Raw genomic sequence first — 20,321 nt, forward strand, 5'->3', positions numbered from 1 at the left:
TGTGGAGGTCATTAGTATAGGTACTCTATCTTATAAAGAAATGAAACAAACTGGTTGTAAAATAGAGAAAGAATTTGGAACAGGGCATGGCTCATTTGTACATTTCCTAATTGCGTAATTTTCCTTGGCACATGTACAGACTCATAAGCACTGCCATTTGATACAATTTCTCAGGTTATAACTTTTTTTGAGATCACAAAAGAACTAAGAAAAAAAACCCTTCAAGATTTATTTTTCCTCCCTAGTTCTCCTGTCTCTTTAGGCCTCATTCTTGTGCATTGTTTCTCCAGGGAGAAGAGCCTGATCTGTTTGAGCCTGCACAGTCCCTGGGAAGGGGATTTCTAAAGAGCTGAACACTAACTGTATTTTGTTGGGCTTTTGCCAAACATGTTAATGTTCTTTATATAAGTACAGACATGGGAAAAATTGCAAGCAGAGGTTAGATGAACTGCCCTAGATTACAGAAGGATCTGTGCACTGTCTTTACAAAAGGGAGTACCACAGACCCTCCTGCTGTACAAATCCCTGAAGAGGGAGCTTATATAGACTGTATTCTAACTAAGCCACTGAGCCATAGATTCTTATGAGTTCTGGAAGACAGATGGCAGTTGTGTACTGGCAGGAATTTACTTTAATACACTTTAATATGGGTTATAAAGTGACATGTATGTGGGTACTAGTCAGTTTTAATCTAAAAACTTTGGAGACAGCATCAGGCACTCTAATTCTTTTTTAAGATTTTATTTATTTATTCATGAGAAACAGAGAGAGAGGCAGAGACAAAGGCAGACAGAGAAGCAGGCTCCATGCAGGGAGCCTGACGTGGGACTCGATCTCGGGTCTCCAGGATCACACTCTGGGCGCTAAACACCCTGAGGAGGCGAAGGAGGCGCTAAACACCCTGAGCCACCCAGGCTTCCCCAGGCACTCTAATTCTAAATGTGAATACATACTCTAGGGGCAGTTAGGGAGCATATAATCAAATGCCCACACTCCAGCTATCTTTCTCTCCAATCAGCAAGTAGAAAAATTGCTAATCAGCCCAATGGTTGTTAGAAAAATGATTTTATTGGTGCAATTTATTTTGTTTGAGAAGGTGAGTTGGCTAAAATGTAGTGAGCCCTTCACCTCTCACCCCCTAGAAGGGTATGTAAGGCTTGAACTAAACATTCCTATGTCCAACTTTTGACTCAGAGAATTCTGGTTACCTGATGCCAATGAGGAAATTACTTCTGGGGTATGACTGTGATTTTGTCTTGAGTTAACATTTAATGCCAGGTGTAGTTAGAGATCTATGATTTCAAGAGCTTATAAAACAGGGTATAGGACTATATTGGGCTCTCTCTCTCTCTCACTCTCACTTTCTCTTTTTCTAAAGATTTTTATTTATTTACTCATGAGAGACACAGAGACAGAGGCAGAGACATAGGCAGAGAGAGAAGCAGGCCACTGGGCGGGGAGCTCAATGCAGGTCTCTGGGATCACATCCTGGGCCAAAGGAAGATGCTCAACTGCTGAGCCACCCAGGCATCCCTCTTTTATCTTTTTAGAGAGAGGGAGTATGTGTAGGGGGTGGCAGAGGGAGAGGGAGAGAGAATGTTAAGCAGGTTCCACACCAACTGTAGAACCCAGTGTGGGGCTCAATCTCATGACCCTGAGATCATGACCTGAGCCAAAATCAAGACTCAGATGCTTAACTGATCGAGCCACCCAGGAGCCCTGGGCTCTCTTTCTAATAAATGTTTATTTTATTTTTTTAAAAAGATTTTATTTATTTATTCATGAGAGACACACAGAGAGAGGCAGAGACACAGGCAGAGGGAGAAGCAGGTTCCCTGCTGGGAGCCTAATGCAGGACTCAATCCCAGGACCCCGGGGATCACAACCTGAATGGAAGGCAGATGCTCGGCCACTGGGCCACCCAGGTGCCCTTCTAATGAATCTTTAATACATGCTTGAATGTACCCTGAAATTTGGTCTGTGATTTGCTTCCATTTTAACAAATTACCTTTCTTAAGATGAGGATTGGGGGGAGATCTAACATTCTCCCTTATCTCAAACCAGTGACATTTACCAAAAAGAACTTACTAGTTATGTATAACCAAATTGACTAAGGTCTGCTTTCAGTAGTGGTTCAATATGGATAAGTCAGCTATTTGTGACTTGCTGTCCCCATTTGTGGGTTTAGAAGTGAAAAATTGGTCCAGTGGCCTCTGCTTTTATAATATATGAGGAATAATATCACTATCATTAATAGATCAAGAATCTATGCCCTAGGTCACAGGGTTGCCCTCACAGCAGTCATATTATTCCTCATATATTATAAGAGGAAACACAAAGTCATGACTAGGAGAAGTTACAAAGCTGGAAATGTGAGCCAAAAGTAAAGCTGACTAGCAGAATATGAAAGTAGGGCTCAAAAGGAAATCAATAATTTCAAAAAGACATATTGTTTCAAGGATTAAAGAAATGAAGTCAATGCAAAAATGAAAATTATTACATTTAGAAACTAACTGGAAATGAATAGACACAGAAAACACAAATGCTGATTCTACTACGAATTGGAGAGCATTAATGGTGAACAGAAATCAAATGGGTTACATTAGGATTTCTTTCTGGCTTCAAGTGTAAGTCTGAGAATATTCAGTTTTCTTTCCCATTTTCTTCTCCTTTTTAATTATTCCACCTTTGTATGTGTGAGAAAAAGCTCAAGGGGTAAGATACGATGCCAGAAAAGGCTAACATTGACAAACTGTACAGATGTGGATGGGACATAAGAGTCAGGCCTGTGAATACAGAGGCAGGGTCCTGGATCAGTACTACCCAAAGAGGGGAACTGCTGACAAGGACAGACTCATAAAAGCAGTTTCACGCTTCTACTAAAAAAAAGACTCTTGGTGTTTCTTATTAAACCCATGTCTACTCTGGCCTAACAGCTAAGTCCTACCTAACAGCTAAGTCTTACCTAACAGCTAAGTCCCTAACCCTAACCATAAATCTTTTTTTTTTTTTTTTAAGATTTTATTTATTTATTCGAGAGAGAATGAGAGAGAGAGAGAGAGAGAGAGACTGAGAGGCAGAGACACAGGCAGAGGGAGAAGCAGGCTCCATGCAGGGAGCCTGACCTGGGACTTGATCCCGGGTCTCCAGGATCAGGCCCTGGGTTGAAGGCAGCACTAAACCACTGAGCCACCAAGGCTGCCCCCTAACCATAAATCTAACCTTGAGCCTAACCTAACCCAAACTCTAACCTAACCCTAACCCATAGGCAAATATTGTTACTCAAGTTTTAAATGAAGATGTACTTTCATCTCTGAATGGTTACCATTCCAAGGCAGGGCATGCTTCTGTGTCTGTGTCCTTACGTTTTCTCTCAGATAGTCAGGGTGAGGAGGAAGTGGTCACTGGGGTTTGGATGTTCTCAGAGGAGAGACATGTCCTGGAGATCAGGCCTATTTCTCCAGGTGGACTTTGCCAAGGGTTTTAGACGAAGTAGCATCTTTTTTGGGGGCCAGGAGGGTATAATTAGCAGGATATTTGGATTCTCTGTAGGGGAGCAAAAGTATCTTTGAAGGTTAACTTCTCTTTCCATTCTCCATCTTTCTGCTACGATGAAATAATTTCAGCATCCTGCCAGTCATGTCCCTCTTCTTACCACTAAAGTATAATTTTCAAAAAGTTAAAAGCATGACTCTCATTGTAGACACAAAATGAACATGGAGTAACAATTTTATTCAACTCCATGATTAATGATGGTACCAGTAAGATGTTAAGACTAGTTCAAAGGAGAATGTGAAGAACAGATAAATAGGTACAGAAATAGATGTTTGTCAGGAATGTTGAAGTGAATTTGCTAATAGATACAAAATGGATTAATATTTGATGGGGGGCATCCCTATTGACCAAAGTTTACTTGCGTTGCTTTGGACAAGAATCATTTCCATTGCTACCCACTGTACCTTTCAAAGTGTACAATCTTGTGGATTTCAGTATATTCACGATGTTGTGCAAACATCCTATTTTCCAAAACATTTTTGTCACTGCAAAGGAAACCTCATATCCATTAAGCAGTTACTTTTCATTTCTCCTACTCCCCTCTCCCCTCAACCCATGGCAACCACTAGTCTATTTTCCATCTCTATAGATTTGCTTATTCTGGACATTTCATATAAATGGATCATACAATATATGGCTCTTTGTGAGTAGGTTCTTTCATTTAGCATAGTGACTTTCAAGATTCAACCATGTTGTACTGTAGCATGTGCCATTACTTTATTCTTTTTTATGGCTGAATAATATTCCATTGTATGGATATACATTTTGTTTACCCAATGATCAGATGATGGACATTTAGGTTGTTTCCACTTTTTAACTATTATGAATAATTACTGCTCAAAACATTCATGTTAAGTTTTTTTTTATTTGAATTTAGATTTTCAATTCTCTTGGGTACATACCTAAGAACAGAATTGCTGGGTCATATGGTAATTTTATGTTTAACTTTTTGAGAACTGTTTTCCAAAGCAACTACACCATTTAAATTCTTACCAGCAATGTCTGACAGTTCAGATTTCACCAATGCTTATTATTCTGTTTTTGTCTTTTAATTACAGCCATCCTAGTGAGTTCAATGTGGTATTTCATTGTAGTCTTTTTTCTTTTAAGATTTTATTTATTTATTTATTCAAGAGACACAGAGAGAGAGAGGCAGAGACATAGACAGAGGGAGAAGCAGGGTCCTCACAGGGAGCCCAATGTAGGACTTGATCCCCAGACAGGGATTACGCCCTGAGTTGAAGGCAGATGCCCAACCACTGAGCCACCCAGGGGTCCCTTCATTGTAGTTTTGAAGTGCGTTTCCCTGATGGCTAATGATGTTGAGTGTTTTTTCATGTGCTTATTGGCCATTTGCCTATCTTCTTGGGGGAAATATCTGGCTATTTTCTTTCGATTAATCTTTCAGTTCACTAATGCTCTAACTTTGTGTAGTCTACTTTTATACTCACCTATGGAATGCTTAATTTCAAGTATTGTGCTTTTTCAATGCTAAGATTTCCATTTGATATCTTTTTTTTTAAGATTTTATTTATTCATGAGAGACACACACAGAGAGAGACAGACAGAGACACAGGCAGAGGGAGAAGCAGGTTCCATGCAGGGAGCCTGATGTGGGACTCAATCCTGGGTCTCCAAGATCGCGCCTTGGGCTGAAGGTGGCGCTAAACTGCTGAGCCACCCAGGCTGCCCTCCATTTGATATCTTAAAATATATATATATTTTCTAGCTTTCTGCTGAAATTCTATTTTTATCTCAATTCTTGAACTTATAATTTATATATAATCCTTTTTTAAATTTTTAAAATTTTATTATTTACAATAGGCACACAGTGAGAGAGAGAGAGAGAGAGAGGCAGAGACATAGGCAGAGGGAGAAGCAGGCTCCATGCACCGGGAGCCCAACGTGGGATTCAATCCCAGGTCTCCAGGATTGCGCCCTGGGCCAAAGACAGGCGCTAAACCGCTGCGCCACCCAGGGATCCCTATAATCCTACTCTGTATCTGGCAACTCCAATGTCTGGCTACTTTGTTATAATAGATTTTATTCCTTTTTCATTTTGATTTTTAGTCTTGTGGTCTTGTTTCCTATTATGTCTGGTAATATATTGGTGCTGATTATGGTATATGAAAGATCATAGAAAAAGTTGAGGCTGTGGATGGTGTTACCATCTGTTGGGAGGATATACTTTTGCTCCTGAAAGGTAATTATGGTTGGGGGAGATCTTAATTTTAATTAGGCACTAGGAGCCTGGGTGGTTCAGTAGGTTGAGCAACTGACTCTTGATTTCAGCTCAGGTCATGATCTTGGAGTCCTGGGATCAAGCCCTGTGTTGGGCTCTACACTCATTAGGGAGTCAGCTTGGGCTGACTTTCTGTCTCTCCCTCTGCCCTTCCCTCCACTCACATTTTCTCTCTCTCTGACATAAATAAATTAATCTTAATTAGGCATTGAGATGCTTGTGGGCTGAGCAGGTCTAGTCTTTGTGGAGTCTTGTCTTCTTCTGGTTCCTCTCTATTCTGGGGATATAACACTTTGGGGATCCCGACTTCAATTTTGTCTCCTTGGACCTAGAAACGTTCAGAAGATGTGCTTGGTTTCTTAATATCCTAGCTGTAATTTGGGGATCAGCACATACTTTGAAGGAAAGGACTTGATTATATGTCAGTTTTACCTCCCCAGATACATGACCTTGATTCCATAGTAGTGCTTTCATGAATTGAAACAGATTTGTTGGGACACCTGGGTGGCTCAGTGGTTGAGCGCCTGCCTTCAGCCCAGGGCATGATCCTGGAGTCCTGGAATCCAGTCCCACATCGGACTCCCTGCAAGGAGCCTGCTTCTCTCTCTGCCTGTGTCTCTCATGAATAAATAAATAAAAATCTTTAAAAAAAAAAAGGAAAGAAAGATTTGTTTTTATACTTTGTCCAGCTTCTATGATTGTTTTCAGCAGGATAGTGGTTTTTAACTGCCATTAATAGAAGAAAAATTCCCTACATCTCTTAATGTCTTGATGAAGAAGCACAGTGTGTGTTTATCGGGTGGTAGCTGAGTAGGTTGCACATAATATATCTACTCAAACATTCCTATCTCCTGAATCTACAGACTCTTTTCTCAGTCTGTAATATGCTAGGGAAATTTTGGCATCTCAACCTCATTTATTATAGGCCATTGTTGAATCCAGGCTTCAATAAACTAAGGAATCAAACCTTAGAGCCACCCACAGATGCTGTTTATGACACATTACATCAGGAGTCTTGAGTGAGTGCATATTTATTCATAAATTTTGCTGAATCCAACCTTATATCTTATCCTTGGTTTAACTCTTTAGAATCCATGTCCATATATGACTGTCAGCTTTCTTTCAATACGTATTGGCAAGATATTCCAACTGCCTTGCTGTAGAAATCTATTTCTACTCTCACTGCAGCAGACCTTGTAATCATCATTCTGGGCTACGCTGGGAGTTTACTCTTGTTATGGGCCTGGAGCCAGTGAGGTGCCATGTGGGCAGGTTTTGAGGAGAATAGGCATTTACATAGGAGACAAACGCCTCAGGTGAAGTCTTGAAAGCTCTTCATGTTAGTGAATGCTAATTTTCTCACATAGGGAAATGTTGCTTCTGTTGGCAAGGGAGGCTTGGGATTTGGAAACTCAGCTTTTAAAATTATTATTAACTATTTCATTTATTTATTTAAGAGAGAGAGAGAGATAGAGAGCACAAGCAGGGAAAGAGACAGAGGGAGAGGGAGAAGCAGACTCTGCTGAGCAGGGAGCCTGATGTAGGGCTCCATGTTAGGACCCCAGGATCATAACCTAAGCTGAAGGCAGATGCTTAACTGACTGAGCCACCCAGGCACTCCTAAATTATCATTAATGATATAGTAGTACTTTTTGTTCAGTAACTCTAGAATCTGCAGTGATGTCTATTTTTTTTGCATTTATAAAGCTCTATTTTGAATCTTCCCTGTTTTCCTTTCTATTGATCAATTTTTCTATAGACTGTATTAATTTTTTTTAAAGATTTTATTTATTTATTCATGAGAGACACAGAGACATAGGCAGTGGGGAGCCCAATGTGGTACTCGATCCTGGACCCTGAGATCATTCCCTGAGCTAAAGACAGACAGTCAACTGTTGAGCCACCCAGGCGTCCTGAGACTGTATTAATTTTTCAGTATCTAACTTTTAGATTTATCTGCTTTCTCTGTTACACATTTGTTATAATAACTTTTTTGATAAGTTTGGGGATAATTTTATCAATTTCTATTCTAATTCTGTTATTCTATTTTTTTCAAGTTTCTGCCTCTAACTTTCTTTTTTAAAAATTGAGATACAGGGGCAGCCCGGGTGGCTCAGTAGTTTAGCACCGCCTTCGGCCCAGGGCGTGATCCTGGAGATCCAGGATCAAGTCCCATGTCAGGCTCCCTGCATGGAGCCTGCTTCTCCCTCTGCCTGTCTCTGCCTCTCTCTCTCTCTCTCTCTCTCTCTCCTCTCTGTGTTTCTCATGAATAAATAAATAAAATCTTTTTTAAAAAATTGAGATACAATTGACATATAACTTTGTGTAAATTGAAGGTGTACAACATATGGTAGTCTCCCTTTATCTGTAGGGGATATGTTCCAAGTCCCCAAGTGGATGCCTGAAACCATGGACAGCAGTGAATCTATAATAGTACATCATGTTTTTCCTATTACAAAGTTCAATTTATAGATTTAGCATAGTAAGAGATTAAGTACAATAACCAAAAATGAATAGAACAATTATAACAATATACTACAATAAAAGTTATATAAATAATGTGGTCTCTCAAAATCTTTTTATACTGTACTCACCCTTTTTCCTCTGGTGATGATATGAGATGATAAAATGCTCATGTGATGAGGAGCACCCGGTGGCTCAGTCAGTTAAGCATCCGACTTCGGTTCAGGTCATGGTCTCAGGGTCCTGAGAACAAGACTCTTGATAGGCTTCTCCACTCAGCCTGCTTTTCCTTCTCCCGCTGCCCCTCCTCCCCTCATGTGTTGGGCATTCTCTCTCTTTCTCTCAAATAAGTAAATAAAATCTTAAAAAAAAAATGCTCATGGATGAGATGAAGTAAGGTGAATGACATTGACCTTCTGTTGATAGATCAGAGGAAGATCATCTGTTTCCGGACAGCAGTTGACAGCAGGTAACTGAAACAGAGGGAAAGAGAGGACTACTGAATTGATCTGATACATTTATATTGTAATATGATTGCCACTGTAGCATTAGCTAACACCTCCACTGCAGCATAAAATTATCATTTCATCTGCATCCATCCAAATATTCCCATCACAAGTCTATGGCCCTACTTCCTTATCACTAACTGTAGCAAGAGAACTTGCCAAGGTAGAGCATTTAGCCTTTCCAATAATTCTGTAACCCAAACTACTGTTTTTGAGATCTGAACATGACCCGTGTCTGCCCTATGGCTACACTGGATAGCGGATTCTTTTGATTTCACCACATCTATACTTTGAAATGGGAATTTAATGCTTCATGCTTATCTTAAAACAAATAAACAAACAAACTCTCTAAGGCAGTCAGAAACAGTCATCTGGCTCTGCAATCTCTTTAGTTATCGCTGTTGCTATAGCAATCAAGTGCAACAGCAGCAAAGCCCCCAAACCCTTGTCCTCCATCTGCCCCTCGTACTACAGGCAGTGCTGATTTGAGTATCTTGCTGCCTCTGCGTGCCACAGATTACTACATTTCTTTTGCTCCCTAAGCATGCACAAATGGGTGAGTAATCCAGGCAGGAGTCCATACTGAGGAACTTTTCCTGGGGCCACTCCAGGCACCAGTTCAGGGTCCTGGCAAGAAACAGAATCCAACTCAGATTGGTTCAAGAGACTTGCTACTGAACAGGTGTAGACAGGTGTAGGGAGCCAGCTGTATTTGTTTGCCGGAACTGCCATAACAAAGTACCACAAACCATGTGATTTAAAACAACAGAAATTGGGGGCACCTGGGTGGTTCTCAGTTGGTTAAGCATCTGCCTTTGGCCTAGGTCATGATCCCAGGGTCTCAGGATGGAGCTCAGCATCCGGCTCCCTGCTCAGCGGGGAGCCTGTTTCTCAGCTTCTCCCTCTGCGCTCCCACCTTCTGGTGATTTCTCTCTCTTTCTCTCAAATAAATAAAATCTTAAAAAAAAAAACAAACAAACCACACAACAGAACTTGTCTCACAGTTCTAGAGGCTAGAAACCTGAGATCCAGGTATTGGTAGGGTTAATTCCTCCTGAGGGTATTAGGGAAGGATCTGCTCCACGTCTGGTAGTTCCTTGGCTTGTGGCAGCAAGCACAACTCCAAAATTCACATGGTGTTCTGCGTGCATGTCTGTGTCCAAATTTCCCTTTTATAAGGATACCAGTCATATTGCATTGGGTCCCTCCCTTATAACCTTACTGTGACTTCCTAATTACATCAGCAATTATTCTGTTTCCAAATAAAGTCACATTCCGAGGTACCGGGAATTAGGATTTTGACCTAAGAATTTTGGTGGACGCAATTTAAACCATAATACAAAAAAAAAGAAAAAGAAAAAAAGTGATGAACATATCCAGAGATGAGCAAGAGTAGAATGTTGTTACCACCATGTGAGATACTCTCCATTGGCCCCTCCAGATCCCCTCTCCACCCCTCCAGATCTCCTCTCCAACCTTCTTTGCCTTGCTCTGTGCCCAGGAGGCTGACTTCTGCAGGCTGCATCCCCCATGCCCTAAACCACAATGTCATATGTACTGATCCATTTACAAGACTTGTCATCTATGTGTGGTGGCAAACACATATTTATTTCCCAAGCCCCAGGCAGGTAACTGTTCTGTGAAGCTTTCTCAGTCCCCTTTGCTGAGGAACTGACACTTCATTCTGTGCATCCCCACTGTCTCCACCACCATTCCCACTATGCTTTGTGCATATTTGCCTACCTGTGAGTTCATCGGGGCAGGGCCCATCTTCCATTCTTCTCTGCAATTCCAGGGCCTGGCAGCCTGTCCCAGAGAGAGAGAGGTCCCAGTGTCCCAGAGAGAGGTCCCAGTGGCTGTTTCTTGAAGGAGTATTTTCTTGCCATCCCTGGCCGCTCTATATGCTCCAGTGCACCCAAGTTTCCCTGATTATAGTTGACTTCCTTCCTCAGTTTTACTCAGAGGATATTTGTCAGTGGTGGTCTTCCAGTTCTTGACCACAGATGCCCTTGCCCTCCGGGTGGGCTCAGTGTTCTTGCCATGGCTCTTAGCCCACCTGGTCAGGTCGCAGGCTTCTGACCTGGCCCCTTCTGATCCTCTGCAAATGGATTCCTTGGCTTCCAGGGAGAAGTATCACTCAGTCCCCACGTGTTCTGCGGGGGATTTACTTGTACTTTTCAATTCTGTCCTAATTAAGTCCCATTTTCTCAGGGACCCCTTTGTCAAAACCTGAAGGCCATTTTGATGGGAGTTTTGCTAGGGGTGTTGGAGTTAACTGCCTCTCTGAGGCCACTACTAGGAGGGCCACCAGCCTGCTTAAGGTCAGCTGCCATGTGTCTGTTTCTACAACAGCTTTGAGCAAATACTCATTTTTAAGATCCTGTCTCCACATTCCCTAGAGCTCCTCTTTGGTATCACCTATTCTGTATCTCCCAGTCTTTTAATTCTCCTAGGACAAACGCGACTGGTTTCATTGCGGTGGGACCCGCAGGCGGCCCTTAATGCACCCGGGAGGGCGTCCAGCCTGAGTTTGCGCTGGTGCTTCACTTCAGGGTCCTCTCCAGCAGCTCCGTCGGATCCCTCGTGAGAGCATCAAAGGCGTGGGCCAAGCATTCTTAAAAATCGGAAAATAATCGATTTTAATGTTTAATGCTATTTTTTGGCTATCTGCAAAAACGTTCCTTGTTAGGCCAAATGATACGTTATTCCAAACACACCTGGGTTTTCTGGCGTGCACTCTGCTCCCCCCAAAAGACAAATAAATGCCCTCGGTTGGGCAACCTGCAGCTGTGAGAACAAGATGTCCTTTTCCCTCGCTCCTCCTCCTCTCGGAGTGAGGGGCGGGGAGGCGAGCCCCGCGGTCCCGAGCTGCCTCCCAGGACGGGCGGAGGGAGCAGAAGAGTCGGGGCGCTCCCCGCAAGCGCGGCGGAGGGAGGAGGGGGACCTGGCAGCAGGGATGGGACTTCCTCCCTCCACTCCGGAACTGTGCGCCGGAGCGGCCGGGACTCGGAAGCCCAGGCGGCGCCGCGGGAGCCGGAGCCGGAGCGGGAGCCGGAGCCGGAGCCGGAGCGGGAGCCGGAGCCGCGGGGGCGGGCCCGGGGGCGGGGCCAGGGCGGGCGCGGGGGCGGGGCCTGCGCGGGGGCGGGGCCTGCGCGGCTGCGCGGGCTGCGAGCGGCGAGCTGCGCCGGCCGCGCTCCCCGGACTCCCCGAGCGCAGGACGCCGGCTGGCTGCGGTCCGCGCCGCCGCCGCTTCCTCCCGGGCGGGCTCGGCCCGGCGCGGCAGGCGGCCGGGGCGATGTGAGCCGGGGCCCGCGGGCGCGGTCGGGCCGCTGCGATGTGGCTCAAGCCCGAGGAGGTGCTGCTGAAGAACGCCCTGAAGCTCTGGGTGACTCAGAAGAGCAGCTGCTACTTCATCCTGCAGCGGCGCCGCGGGCACGGCGAGGGGGGCGGCCGCCTCACGGGTAAGGGGCGCGCCGGCGCGGGCGGGCGCCGCGGGCCGGGCCCCGGACCTCGCTCCCCGCCGGGCCCGCGGCCCCCAGCCCGGGGCGCCTCGCAGGTGGCGATGTCGTGGGAGACGCGCGGCCGGGACGGCCCTGCCTCGGGCTTGTTTTGCTTTCTCCGGGGTTTCTCTTGCAAGCCCCCGTCGAGGTCGTGGCAAAAGGGACTTGCGGGCTCGTGCGTTTTTGCGGGCGAGGCAGGTGCCTTCGCCGCCTGGCCCAGCGACCGCGTGGAGGCCGGCGTGGCTCAGGAATCCAAGGAGAAGGGGACCGCAGGGGCCGCCCGGGAGGAGCGCAGGCCGTGGTGCGGGGCCAGGTGACAGCGGGGTGCGCCCGGGCCGCCCCGACTCGGCCATCTGGACGCGCCCGAGGCTCCAGGTGGCGTCCCGGCCGGGGCCTGCAGGGCCCGCGGGGTGAGAGGGCAGGGCGGGCCGGGCACCGTCTGCCCCCCCGGAGGAGAAACCGAGGCAGTGCCAATGCCAAGCTTAGGATCTTAGTAGCAAAATCGAGCAGGTCAGTTACCCCCCCTGCCCCACGTGTTTCTTCCAAGCGATGATAGAAGGAAAAAGACTCAGGCTTGTAAAATTCATGAAAAACAAAGCTTTTCTTTTTTTTTCTAAAAGTTACTATCTGCGAAGATCAAGCATTTGGAAAAATTGAGGCCAGCTTCCATAGCTGGGCCACCTGTTTAAATGGGTCAATGGAGGAACAGTTAATTAGCCTTTTTCATTTGTGTCTAGGGAATCTATAAGGAATTTCCAAATTTTAGAATTTGAGTTAAAAGAGACCTTAGATCTTTTTTTTTTTTTTTTTTTTCCATCACATCCCTCCTTCTATTGAGAGTGAAGTATGAGACCAAGGCTGGAGAGAGAGGTCAAGACACTGAACTTGGGTGCCTAGGCTCACTGTTGGTGACTCCAGTGTTGGCTTATTCTTGGGGGGGGGGGAGGGGCGGGTCCTCCTGGAGTAAAGTCTAGTGGAGAGATGTGATCAGTAGGTCCTGAAACAACTCACTGCAAGGGGAATTACCTTTCCTGTACTTTAGACTTGGAAGGTGAGAAAGCTGACAGTTGGATTCCATGAGAGGATGGATTTTACTCAGTCTCAAGGAGTGGGTATGACCTGGTGGCGTTCTGGATGGAAGAGTGATGGGGTAGTCGAGGAATCTGGATGAACGGGGGTGGTGAGGTGACCAGTGATGATGGTGAGTAGTGGGGACTGGTTGGGCAGCAGGTAGGCCTGCCCTGGGAGCTGCTTTTAAGCTGTGAGAGAGGGAGTTAGTGTAGGAGGCAGGAGGCCATTGAGGCCTTGGTGTGTCCCTGAGCAGCTTGGTGGCACTTAATGCCAGAGCTCTTGGGAAATCAAGTTTGGTGGTGCCCTGTGAGGCCCGTCAGAGGCTAAGAGGCCAGGGGAGGGGTTTGTCCTCCCAGTCTTTTGAGGGCAGTGTATCTTAATTTTTGGTATGTTAAGTACAGTACCTGGCCTGTCTCCTTTAGTAGAGGATGAGGACAGGGTTTGAAGGTTTGTGAAACAGGGAACATATGAAACATCTACCCAGCAGGTGTTTTTATCACTTAATTCAGTGCACAGTTGACAGTGTGGGGTGTTTTTGTGGCTGCCTTGGAAAGACTTAGGGTATTCACCTTTTAGCAAGGGAAACGGGTCCAGACAAGCTAGGCAAAGCCTCAGATATGGTGCCTGATAGAGATTGAAGTCAGCGTCCCTTCCGGAGAGCCTCACTTCTTTTTCTAGAGTCTATTTGCAATGAACTCAAGATGATACACTCCCCCTCCTTGTTACATTCCAAAATCAAGCAGGTCTCATGTTATCATACCTTTGGCTTTGTACTTACTTGGCATATACTTTGGTTTGGGCTTACAGTGAGTATTCACAATTTTCTTTTTTTAAAGATTTTATTTATTTATTCATGAGAGACACACAGAGAGAGAGGCAGAGGCAGAGGGAGAAGCAGGCTCCCTGCAGGGATGCAGGACTCTATCCCAGGACTCTATCCCTGGGATCATGCCCTGAGTTGAAGGCAGACGCTTAACTGCTGAGCCACACAGGCGTCCCCACAGTGCTCTTATTAAAGGTGGTCTGATCAACCCCCCAATACCCCACAAAAAGACACATGACATTTTGCTTTATTTCCGGGGTACTCAGAACCTCCTGTTGATTGTGAAAGTGTGACATCTCCTTGGCTGCTGGACACTTTACCTTCAGGCATTTAGCTGGGAAGCAACTAACCGTAGCTGTGCTGATTGAGCAACCCAGAGTTACCACATCCACCAGTGGGCTGATCCTCACCCAACCAATTATGAGTGTTGTAAAGTCAAGCCTGACACAGAGGGCAGCTTCATGGTGGTGGTGGTTTTCAGAATATGTAGAATCATAATTTGGCAGATTTTTAGCAATTTATTTTAAAGATTTAAAACTTATAAGGGCTAATATGCATATTCTGACTGGTTCTAGACTTCTTTGGAGAGAAGCAAGTAGAAATGGTTAAGAGGGGTTGGAAATAAAAAAGGGGTTGGAAATAAAATGTAGGGGAATGGTAATGAAGTGTTTTTTTTTATTGTGATGCTGAATTTGTTATTATAGGAGCTTAAACATAGGAATTCTCCATTGGCATTTAATCTGACATGTTTATTTATTTTTTTTTTTTATTTTTTTTTTTTAATCTGACATGTTTAAAAATTGCCCACAGAAATAAGTTTTGTTTCATTGAGGATTATAATTAATCTTCCTATTAATTCATACACGCACACACACGTACGTTTTTTTTATTTCCATCTCCAGCTTTATTTTCTCCATAGGTCTTTCTCTAATACACAGAATAGTTATTCATTTTGTTCATTGTTTCTCCATGCTGAATTGTCTGTTCTATTAGGGTGGATATTTTACCTGCGATGGTGCCTGGCACATAGTATATGCTCATTAAATGTTTGTAAGATGAATGTGTGGACAAATAACATGCATAGATGGTGGATTCTACTTTTCTCTTAAAAGTTGGGTGAGAGCGGAGGTCAGCTTTTCTGACCGAGGCTGAGCTGATCACACAGGACAGGAACATCGCCTCTCTCTTCTGGGCTTCCTGTTTCCCTGGCAGTCGGACCACTGTGGAAGGCTGGAGGGAGGGATGGGAAACAGACCTCTTTCTGCCATTTTTTTTGTAGCTCCCTTCTTTCAGGGGTAAGGATCAGGGCACCACCTTTTCAGGTGGCCTGTTACCACCCCCTCATACCTGTCTGGGGAAGGAAATCCAGGGCTTGGGGGCAGTGGTGGGAGGGAGGGATCTTTTCCTCCGGTTAGAACATGGTATAGCTGAATAGTCTTCTCACATGTTTCCAGGGCTCCTGGGACAGGAGTGATTTTGCTGCTCTGGAAGGGAGGAAGTCAAGGTATACAAGTATTCACTTGGATACAGTCTCCAGCCCTGGGGAATATATTTTTATTATTATTATTCACTTTTTTATTGAAATATAGTTGACATACATGTTACATTAGTTTCAGGGATATAGGAATATTATGAAAGTCGAGTCCGTTCTGGGAGAACTGAGCAGGAGAAGTCAGCATTTGGGAGGTGCAGACTGAACACACCACTTTTTTTTTTCTTTTTTACACCACTTCTGTCCTCTAAAATGAGCAGCACAAATGTAGCTTTAAAGACTGAATGTCACCACTCAGATGTGCCCCGCTGAAGGATCTTATTTTGCAGTGTTCTATCACGTGCGTTCCTGTATAATCTTGTATTTCTTTTTCCAAAGAGGTTGGCAGTTAAGAAATTGTAATTTGAAGAAAATCTCGATGTTTTCTCCTTTTCCGAATGTTTACCTTCAGCCCCTGTTCCTGTCATTGGATTTATAATAGTAAGGGGCTAACAAATTCCTCAGTAGCTTAACAGGGTCACGGGAGGAAGTACAGTGTAGTGAGAAATAGGGACTTTGAGTCAAGATAAGTCTGTTGGTTACAAATCTGGGCAGAGAGGCCTTGTGCTAGTTTATTTAGTTTCTTTAAGCCTTAGGTGTAACAGCTTCAAGACAGGGACAAGAAGGAAGCTTACTTTAGAGGGTGACAAACTGTTTTCCACTGTGGCGGTTCCATTTTACATTCCTACCAGTAATGCACAAGAGTTCCAGGTCAAACAAGGTTTAGAATTAAAACTTGATGAGGGGCTTAGCTGGACTTACCCCTCATAGGTAGGTTCATAAAAAAAGGAAATTTAACACTTAAAAAAATTGACTCACAAAAGGGCTTCTTGGAATAAAAGAGGTTTGCATTGTAGCGAAGGATATAGGAAACCTCTTTCCACACTTATGTATGTATACATGTATTTATTTGTTTAAGGAGCTTATTTGAGGGTGCATACAAGTGAGTGGGTGGGAGGAGGGGCAGAGGGAGAGGGAGAAGCAGACGCTCTGCTACTGAGTGGGGAGCCAGATGCGGGACTCAGTCCCAAAACCCTGAGATTATGACCTGAGCCCAAGTCAGATGCTTAACCAACTGAGCCACACAGGCGCCCCTATTAACTGCAGTATTTAAGGAGTGTAATTGGAAAGTTAAATATTTAAATAGCAGTTTGTGCTAGCAGGATTTGCTTACAGAGCTTCTTTGAAATCCTTTGTTAAATCCTAGTAAATAAAGGGAACTTCGCCTTGGTGTTCCAGGCATTGAGTGTGAGTGACTGTGCCCGGAGTGAATTGTCTACTATCTTTGGAACAGTGTCCCAATGTCTGGGGGATATGGAACTGACACCAGGGATTCATGTGGGGTCACTAGCCTTGCTCAGAATGATTCTGTTGAAAGGTTGGAAACTGGTGAAGTCCAGCTTGGATGCTGCCTTTCTTGACTAGCCCATCAGACATTGGCTGTAGTCTTGCTCAGGTACCTGAATTTGTCAGTGGTTTTTGCCTGCTTTTTAAAATTTTAAATTTTTTTAAAGATTTATTTTAAGTGGCTCCACATCCACTGTAGGGCTTGAACTCACGACCCTGAGATTAAGAGCCACATACCTTACTGACTGAGCCAGCTGGATGCCCCTGAATTTGTTGGATTTATTTTCACCAAAAGCAAAACTCTTTGGTTTAACCAGGCAGTCTTTGCTTTGTGTAAACGTCCCAAATATTGGCTCTAGAGTCTTACGTGCTTTGGTCTTGTTTTCTAAAAACACAGTAAGGAAGAAACACAACTAAAGGGAGTACTTTGATTTTAGGAGCATAAATTGGAAGGTATCTTCCAATACAGATATACAGGTAAAATAACAGATATATTTTTAAGGGCTCATAAGCCATTAATAAAAGCTTTGGGGTTTCCAACAGTTGCATTTAATGAAAGCATAATAAGGGCACTGTAATTAGGTAATCAAACAAGGCAGAGACTGTGTCCCTCGAGGAATAATGTGAGGTACAAATGTGTGGGTGGTGCAGTAGCGGAGGCTAGCCATTTCAGCCTAATTGGAACTCTTTAGGAAGAGCTGAAAATGATTGAGAGGCTTGGAGCTTTTAAAGAATTCATTTATTAGCCGTGAAGGGGTAGGATTTTATGATCTTGATTTTATATTCTGGCAGCATTGGTTAGAGAGGAATTTATTTTAAATATAAGTAGTAAATCTGATCATATTTTCAGAACAGATTTCCTCCCTAATTTTAAAAACTTTAATCATTTGTATTGAAATCAGCCCTGAGCATATTTAAACAGTTGCTTGGGTGTTGTATGAGCTATTCTGCACCACCTCTCGGGCTCTTTCTCCTTGTAAGCACAGACTCTCCAGCTTGTCAGGTGGATCTCTCCCACCCCTCGGATCATAGCCTGAGCTTCACTGCCTGGTGATGTTGCACTGGACTGAACCTCTTCTACACCCTCCCACCCCTGCTTTTCCTTTGTAGCACTCACCACCGTTTGCCATGATGTGGCCTTTTATGGCTTTATCACTTCCTAGGGAACCAGACCATGAGCTCCGGGTTGGAGATCCCAGGTCTGTATCCCTCCCCACTGTGTCCTTAGCCCTGGAACAGTTTCTGTCGCTGGAGCACTCAATAAATACTTAGCAAATACATGGATGTCCAAGTAAAATTGATAGGTGTGAGCCTTGGAGGCTGAGAGATGTTTTGTATCATCCTGGAAACAGGAATTATGCAAAAAAACAGGAATAAATAATATAGAGTGTCATTGCTATTTCTCACGCCTACCCTGCATGCCTGTAAGGACTAGCAGTAGTTTGTCAGCTGCGCCAGCCCAGCTGTTAGCACTGCCCGTTGGTAACCTTTATGTAAATGATCCTATACAGACCCAGAATGATTTCCCTAGTACATCACCAGCCAACTGACACAGCTCTGCAAAGTTGAGTCATTAATATTCTTGAACATTTGGTGGGTCTGTTGTTCCACCAGATTTTATTTTTCTGCTTCCTGCTTTTTACTTTAAAAAAAGGAAGGAAAAATCAACAGCCAAATAGCCCCAAAGAAGCTCTCCTTAGGAAAGGGTACTACTGTATTCTGTGGTTGGTTTTATTCTGAACAAGTAGTTACTGATATAGAATGGACATTCAAAAATAAATAGGATTGTAGTTTGCCTGAAGTTTTATTTTATTTATTTATTTATTAAAAGATTTTATTTATTTATTCATGAGAAACACAGAGAGAGAGGCAGAGACACAGGCAGAGGGAGAAGCAGGCTCCATGCAGGGAGCCTGATGCGGGACTCGATCCTGGGACTCCAGGATCACTCCCTGAGCCAAAGGCAGATGCTCAACCGCTGAGCCACCCAGGTGTCCCTGCCTGAAGTTTTAAAATACAAAATCTTCCATGTGCATAAGAGTGTATAATATATAAGTAATACAATACCCACTGCCTGTTATTAAAAAATTAATATTTGCAATGTTTAAGAGATCTCTTGTGTGTTTTCCTGATTCCATTCCTCTCCCTAATAAATACATTGTTGAGTTTTGTGTGCTTTTATAACTTTATATAAAAGGAATAATACTGTTTTTTTCTGAAGCTTGTTTTTCCACATCCCAGTTCGCTGTGTCTCTCTCTCTCTCTGTCTCTCTGTCTCTGTCTGTCTGTCTCTCTATATATTTACTCTAACATTGAACCATACTGATGTATGTAGCCACATTTATTCATTTTTGCTGATGGGTAATAATCCATTATTTACACATTCTTTTGTCAGTTGAATTTGGGTTTCTAGTTGTTGTATTACAAATACTGCTTCTATGAACATTCTTGTATAATGTTCATATGTGTGAAACTTTCTTCAGAGAATATACCTGTCAGTGACCTTGTTGCGTGTATCAGCCAAAATGGGGTAGGTTATGCTGTAACAAACACGCCAACATCTCCGTGGACCCACATTAGTTTGTTTCTCCCTCATGGTATATATCCAGTGTGGGTCCCCAGGGTTCTCTCCTCATGTAGGCAATCAGAGAGGTCCATTAGGAGGAAGGCTCTTTCCTAATGCTTCCATGGTTACATGATAAAGGGAAAAGCAATTTGGTGAGTCTCATGCTGGTTTTTAGAGCTCATGCCTGGAAGTGACACCTATCCCTTCTATTTACTTTATTTACTTTTATTTTTTATAAGTGAGCTCTACACCCAGTGTTGGGCTTAAACTCACCATCCTGAGATCAAGAGTCACATGCTCTACTGACTGAGCCAGCCAGGCCTGATCCCTATTCACTTTATATTGGCTGAAGCAAATCACATGGCTCTGCAACCTCAAAGGCATGGGGAAATGTCTTTTTCTTAATTTAGGAGCTCTGTGTGTGTGTACATGCACATATATCTATGTGTTCTGTATCCTTTTTGAAGTATTAAAACATTTCTCACTCTGTGACTGAACATTTTATTTTCATTTTGGGTCTTTTGAAGAACCAACATTCTTGGTTTTCATGCAGTGAAGTGCACAATCTTTCCCCCCCAAGAGTTGGCAGTTTTTAAAAAATAAGTCTTTAAAAAAAAAAAAGATTTTATTCATTTATTTGAGAGAGAGAGAGAGAGAGCGCCCAAGCCGGGGGTTTGGAGCAGAGGGAGAGAAGGAGAGGGAGAAGCAGACTCCCCT

At 43.9% G+C, this 20,321-nt stretch overlaps 1 protein-coding gene across 2 annotated transcripts in view; it reads left to right on the forward strand.

The window, feature by feature from the left end:
- Positions 1-11,943: 11,943 nt before the first annotated feature.
- TBC1D8 (TBC1 domain family member 8) overlaps positions 11,944-20,321 on the forward strand; it is a 112,813-nt gene continuing 104,435 nt past the window's right edge. For both annotated transcript variants that reach the window (XM_041756921.1, XM_041756922.1), the window contains exon 1: positions 11,944-12,227. In XM_041756921.1, the coding sequence (XP_041612855.1) occupies positions 12,101-12,227 (127 nt within the window). In that variant the 5' untranslated portion in view covers positions 11,944-12,100. The remainder of the gene's footprint in view (positions 12,228-20,321) is intronic.

The sequence above is a fragment of the Vulpes lagopus genome, chromosome 5 (assembly GCF_018345385.1).
Source record: "Vulpes lagopus strain Blue_001 chromosome 5, ASM1834538v1, whole genome shotgun sequence".
Lineage (NCBI taxonomy): Eukaryota > Metazoa > Chordata > Mammalia > Carnivora > Canidae > Vulpes > Vulpes lagopus.